This window comes from Pelodiscus sinensis, chromosome 8 (genome assembly GCF_052426305.1).
Source record: "Pelodiscus sinensis isolate ZL-2025 chromosome 8, ASM5242630v1, whole genome shotgun sequence".
NCBI lineage: Eukaryota > Metazoa > Chordata > Testudines > Trionychidae > Pelodiscus > Pelodiscus sinensis.
In genome coordinates, this window is record NC_143059.1 from 54,888,328 (window position 1) to 54,895,000 (window position 6,673).

General features: G+C 48.1%; 1 protein-coding gene across 2 annotated transcripts in view; it reads right to left on the reverse strand.

Annotated features, from left to right (window-relative positions):
• Positions 1-844: 844 nt before the first annotated feature.
• Positions 845-6,673, reverse strand: part of HMX2 (H6 family homeobox 2) — a 10,038-nt gene continuing 4,209 nt past the window's right edge. Inside the window, exons 2-4 of one of the 2 annotated variants that reach the window (XM_075935310.2) lie at positions 2,781-3,061; positions 1,568-1,869; positions 845-1,133 (exon numbers count right to left, since the gene is read on the reverse strand). In XM_075935310.2, coding sequence (XP_075791425.1) covers positions 1,077-1,133; positions 1,568-1,869; positions 2,781-3,061 — 640 coding nt within the window. In that variant the 3' untranslated portion in view covers positions 845-1,076. Of the gene's footprint in view, positions 1,870-2,780; positions 3,062-6,673 lie in introns of both variants that reach the window. The other variant, XM_006136100.5, reaches the window with a different exon arrangement.

Sequence of the window (6,673 nt, forward strand, 5' to 3'; positions counted from 1 at the left end):
GAGCATTTAATAAAGAAGGTTCGTCTCCTTTTCAGTTTCAGGACTGCTGGGATCCAAATGTATTGGGCATTTTCAAGGTGTGGGGCTTGCAATCCATAGACCATCTTTCCCTTTCACTATAATGGTAGGTGGGAGGAGAAAAAAGTCTTCTTCCCAGTCAGCCCGAGTACGGTTTTCTGGAGAGAAAGGGGGTATAAAATATGAAGAAGAAAAACATCAACCAACAGTGTGCACCTATATATACAGTGCGGATTGGGGTACATAGTGGTGGGTTTACATAATCTAGATAGTCTATTTAAAATTAAGTAATAATTGCAGCATGTTTAATATTTGGAGTCTTTACACAAACTAAAAGTCACTGGTGTTGATCCGTAGGATACTTTTTACATAGCAGAGCCTAGCTAGGATCGATGAGATTAACATATTATTACAGAAATGGCAAGTCATACAGCGACTTGATTTTATTTCCCCGCTAGCTTCCCCCCCCCCCCCCCCCCCTACATCGCAACTGCCAGCTCACTTCTCGGAGCGTTACCCAGTATTTCCAGCCCCCTTTCGATCAGCGAGTGCACAGTTCTTCGTGTCCAGTTGACTTTGCTGAGATGCCGCCAAGCGGAAGCCCGCTGGTGGACAAGAACTGCAACCTTCCCTGGATTCAGTCGGAAACCGCTAGTGAAAGTTTCGCCTTCGCACAGAAGCAGCACATCGCTTTTGTCCCCTCTCCCTGCTAACTGTCCCCCCGCCCAGCTCACACACGGACGCTGCTCCACAACAAAGCGCCTTGCCTTTCGAACAGAAATAGGCACTCCACGTGGCAAAAGTTACAAACGACGTTTAAAATGTTTTATTTTCTTTAAAAATATGTACAGATCTGAAATATGCTTTTTGACATTTTATTTTCAAGTGACAGAATAATATTCAGGAAAGCGGGAGGGAGGGAGGGAAAAGGGGGGGGGGAATTGGCCTATACAATTGCAGAGACAAATAACCAAGCGCCCTGGCCTTTTCCTACCTGCCCGTGCAGATAGAGAGGCGATGGCAATTTGTTTTTTAAAAGTCCCGTGAAGCTCAGAAAGTCAGCTATGCCTGGTGGGAGAATGCAGGGCGAACGTACGTAAAAACACGGTGTCAGCCTGGAAAATAAACAAACAAACCGAGAGGCTCCAATAAATAAAAAGAATGAATACACATGGTGTATGTCTTAACATTGCAAGAAGCACATTTGTTTCCCTGTGGATACAGACGGGTGAAATCTATGAACGTTCACTGCGGCTATCTGATTGCTATACAGAGAATGAGCCAGTGCCCTCGGCTCTCGGAGTCAGTAGTCGATTTTGTTGTAGAGGTTATAAAGAGGTAAGGCTGACAGGTTGCTGCCTGGGTAGTATAAAGGGGCTGGGAAGGCGATAGACCTGGGCACTGGCACTCTCAGAAGGGAATTGTCTCTGAAAACCAGGGGCATCCCCACTAAAGTCTGAGCTGAGGCATGAGCCATGTTGGCCGCCTCCAGTTCTGCCGAGAGTTGCCTTTTCCATTTGTTCCTGCGGTTCTGGAACCAGGTTTTCACCTGGGTCTCCGTCAGCTGCAAGCTGGAGGCCAAGCAGGCCCGCTCCGAGCTGCTCAGGTACCGCTTCATGTCAAAGGTAGACTCCAGCTGATACACTTGGCTCCGGGAGAAAACAGTGCGAGTCTTCTTTTTGGCTGAAAGAGCCTGCCGGTCCCCTCCGTCCCTTTGTCTGTCCTCTGAAGACGGGGAGTTTGGAGGGAAATGTTTCTCTTTCTCCTCCTTCAAGTCCTGTTGGGATGGGGAGAGGAATTGCGTCCTGTCTGTGCTGACTGTCACTGCTCCTCCACTTCCTTTCGGGGTGCCTTTAAGGAAACAAACAAGCAAACAAACAGCGATATTCCACATCGGACACGCCACCAAAGATCTGGACAGAGGACACGCTCCCAGTGCCAGCTTCCCAGGGCACGGGGACTACCTGAGGAAAACCAGCCAATTTCACCAACCAGCGGGGCTCAGTCTGTTTCCCAGCACAGGAGCTGAGGAAAATCAGTTTGCCGAATTAAGAGGTTCTGATTTTAAAAAGACATCCCTTCTATCCTCAGTGAAGATAGATGGGTTGAGTCAGGGGCTGTTTGGGTTTTGTAAAGTGTTTCTTTCCTATAGCTGAAGACCGGGTAGATGTTACTTTATAGCATAACATTTCACAGCCCGTTTATTCCCAAGTAATGCTAAGAACTAACATCTTTCTTCCCCTTACTCGGGAGCTGTAAAGAACAATCTAAGAAGCCCACAGTTATCAATCATGTTAAACGAATAATCGTTCGCAAGGGAAGGAGGGAAGTAGTCAGGGAAAGGACTAACATCCAAGGGATCTCTAAACCCTTTGTACCAAATCCGGTAAAGAACCGATACGAACTCAGTCTGCCCAGAAAACAACAACAGCAACAACAAATATTCAGTGAAACACCATCAACAAAACCAAACAGGACGTGTTACCGTTTGACAAGAGATGTTTCCACGGGGCTGTGCTGTGCCCAAATGCACTGATTTCCCCTACGTTTAGCCAGACCTCTCCACACGGGCCACCCCAGACTGTATTCTAGGCTAAGATGTAAATGAAGGGGTTTCACAATCGAAAAGCGCCCGCGATCAGAGCCAGGCATCGTGGCGAGCAGTAGCGATGTTTCGATGCCATTGCAATTCTATCTGCTAAACAGCTGGCTCTGTGCAGCTCTGCATGCTTCCCAAGGAGGGAAATGTGGCCGGTACTTACTGAGACACGTGAAACTGATGAGCTGGTGTTTGTGGCACGATTCTTTGGGGCCCTGCGACTCAGGACAGAAGCAGCCGTGATGTTTCCAGCTCTCCTCCGGCTCCTCTTCCTCGGAGGACACCGACAGACTTCGCTTCCTGCCCGGCCAGGCGGTGGCTGCCTTGGAACTTGGCTCCCTGCCCCCTTCCGAGGGACCGCTGCCCAGGATGGACTGGATGGTAAAACTGGAGATCGGAGCGGCTGCGGGGCAACACTTGCTCGAGTCTTCTTTGTTGCTCATCCTGGGTTCATAAGAAATAAGAGGAAGAAAGCTCTCCCTTTAGAGCCACTCTGGGGGCAGGGGGGTGTGAATGCGTGCGCCTGAGGGTCGGGGGCTGCCGGCGGGGCTTGGGTTTCTTGCCTAGGCTTGTTTGGGTTGTGTTTTGGGGTGTGTTTTTTGGCGTGTCTTTGCAGGTTTTCCCTGAGCTTGCCCAGCCTGAATGCATGCTCCTTTCTCTCTCAGATCTCTACTGATCTCCAGGCGGCGGGGTGGCGTGGCTTCATTTGCATGGAGGTTACATCTGCCAGGGCCAATCACAGACTGCTGGCAGCCCCGGAAAGTTTCAAAATTCTAGCCCCCCGCAAGCCCGCTGGTTTTCGGGGGTCTGCGGGCGGAAGCCACAGAACTGGATCGCAGCCGCCCATTAAACTTACAAGGGAAGTGCTGGGTTGAAAGCCGGCCGCTAATAGGGATCAAATACCTGCCAAACAAGCCCCTTTAAGTCTGATCCTTCCGCACCACCCCGATGATAAGCTTTTGGGTGGAAAACAGGGGCTGAACTGATTGAGTTTGAATCTCTTAGTTAAAACAGTGGATTGCTGTTTGAATAAACACATGGTGCATTTCCGTAGGGTTTCACCCTTTTGCTCACCGAACTGATTGGCTTGAGTCTGCTGACTACCCAAGCAACATTCGAGCACAAAGATTTAAAGACGAGAGTTTGTATATTGCACATAAATGATATAGAACGTTAAGGAAAGTACTTCCTTTTTCATGTGGCCTTTCCCAATGTAAGAGAATTTGCTTTTGTATATTTCCAAATGAACTTTTCAAAAGGGACAAGGGAGCATTCCTACACTTGAGAGAACAAAACCCGGGCGGCTCTGCTGTTTCTCTTTCTTAGAGGTATAGATTTCCCAACCAGGCAAACCTGTGAGTAGGACACAAATCCTCGGATTTATTGCCCATTAGTTAACGTAAAAACCTAAACAAACTAGACCTTGAATATTCCAGGCTCTAGAGAAGCTGTGGTTTGCTTAAGGCACCGGCGCCCGCTTCCATTTTGTAACTAACACCCTCTGTCCGGCCTAAAGGGCGGAGGGAATGGAGAGGTAATTTAAACAAGAAGCGGTAAGCTAAGTAACTCCCTATCGATGCCCTGGAATTAATTACTGGGCTGTTTCAGTGGGGCCCCGAGTAACACCAGAAAAGGCTCCGGTGCAGGAGTGAATCCCATCCCAAGTGTAACTACTTGCCACTAAAACATTGACCCAGCCAAACGGCTCACGACTTGCCCCACGCACGCAAAGATCTGATTCCTTTTCGCGAAAGGTAGCTCTGCCGCGCGTACCCGGCTGGGAGATCGAGGGGGAGATGAAAATACTAAATGGATTTGAGTTGTCTGGCGCCAAGGAGCCTGGGCAAGGGGCATTTAGTGAAGGTATCAATGGGAGGATGGAATCCAATCTACACAACGCAGTGCCCATCCCAAACGGTGCAGGCACATCCCTAGCTTTCCTCGTGGGATGCAATAAGTCTTTGTGTTGCAGCCAGACACCCATCTCTACTGGGATTTACAGAATTCGTGGCGATCTGTGTAACTACACGGGCAATCGTTTCACTTCTCCTGGCGTTGTACATCCTTCCTCCCAGACATGCCATTCGAAAGGAAAACGATCGCTTTCAAAATCTAAAACCCACTTCCTCTCGAGCATAAGCACCATCATTAAGGATTGCAACCATCCCGCTTCTTAATTCCGTTCCAGTTTGCATTAGGATGGGGGGGAGGGAGGAGGAGGTAGTTATTTTAAAGTGGTACATAGCGTGCCTTTCAGCTGGCAGGGATGAAGAATGATGTAACATGTACTAGTGGCAAATCTGCAGCGATCTGAAAGTTCAGTTCAGGGTTGGTTTAATTAAAACCACTAACTTCAAGTCTCAGAGGCGGCAGCCGTGTTAGTCTGAAACTTTCAAAGCAACAGTAGTCCTGTGGCACCTTCGAGATTAACTTTAGGGTTTACACAAATGTGAAGTGCACAGTACGACACCTGGTCAGATCTGCTTTGGCAGAGCAGGGAAGTCTGCGTGTTTTAACTTATTTTCTTTGCCGTCTCCAAACATTTCAAAGGGAGATTTTCCCCCCCTGAAGTTCAAAACTAAATGTTGTGACCTGCGCCCTCTAACATGAGAGCCTACTTAGATACTCATCAAATCCTGTTTTCCCCGAACTTCCTATTTAACACTGCTATCATATCGTGAAAATATTGTATGTTTTCAGGGCTGCACTATATCACCCTGCGATTATATTCTCCCTTGATTAGGATAGCACCATGTCCCTGGTGGTGTGTGACACGTTTGAAAGCAATACGACAGAGCGAATTTCGAAATCTTAGTTAGCTACTGACTTGCATATGTCATGACACTGAAGCACAACAATCATAAAGTGGCCTGGGAAAACAACACTTCAGAGCTCCAGGTACAATTAGGAAGCAATTCTGCTGAGAGAAATGCGTAGAAAACTATTCTCCAACAACTTGAAGTCCCTTAGTGGTGCGGTAGATTGCATTGATTTCCCGCTATGCTTATTGGCTGGCGGAGCGGTTCACAACATTTTGTTTCATCCTAATATGCTGTCCCTAATCCAGTCACATAGGGGAAAGAGGTCCATGGAGGCATCTAAAAGAGGGCTGGGATGAGAGGAAGAAATAGATTCTTCTTTCCTTTGATCGCACGTATCCGGGACCTCCCGCTTCAATCTGTTGGTTCTTTTAAGAATATGTTTGCTCACCCCCCTCCAAAATTTTTTTAAAAAAAATCAAATCCGGACGCGGGGGTAGGGGTGACCGAATGAGATGGAAATATACAAATCAATATAGACAAATGTCAAGACTTTTTAAAATGACATTTTCATTAACTCCAAGTCACTGTATTATGTCTGGTATATTGAATAAGGTACTTATAATATAATTAGGTATAGCGAGATGACGACTGTTACCCAGACCAGCTGCATAATCTTTAACTACTTAACTACTTGATAGACTCATTAATGGACTAATTGATTAGGAAAAGTGTTCCAAGTCCTCTCCCTGCGAGGGGCAGGTGCTGTCCTGTTTTACCACATTAACCTTTTCAGGGCTTTTCAACAGGGTCGAGACACATTACAAATGGTCAGCTTTAATCATGATGTCAGCTCATTAACCCGGAAAGACCCCGCACTGAAATACGATTTAAGAAATCGTCCTTCATTCAGTTCTGCAACCCAGGCCCCAGCACAGCCCGGCCAAACGCTACCCAGAGAGAAATGGCAACTTTCCCCCATGCCAGCGCACCCGCTCTCCAGCAGGTCGTGCAACCAAGGTGGGCGCGTTGGCCGGTGACAAGCCCCAAAGCCGGTCAGTTCTCACACCGCAGTGTCAGGCAGGAAGGGAAAGAACCCAGCGTGGGTACCGAGGGAATTTGTACTTCTGAAATGTCCCGGGGGCCTGTGAGCAAAGCAGGGAGCGTCCGAATGAGGAGCGCATGGTGAAAACGAGTCTTTAGACGCATCCTGACATGGTTTCCTCGCCCCCCCGCAGAGAAAGCAGGGAAGGGCTGGGGCAGGCCAGAGATGAAAGCAGACGGTGGGGCTGGGGAA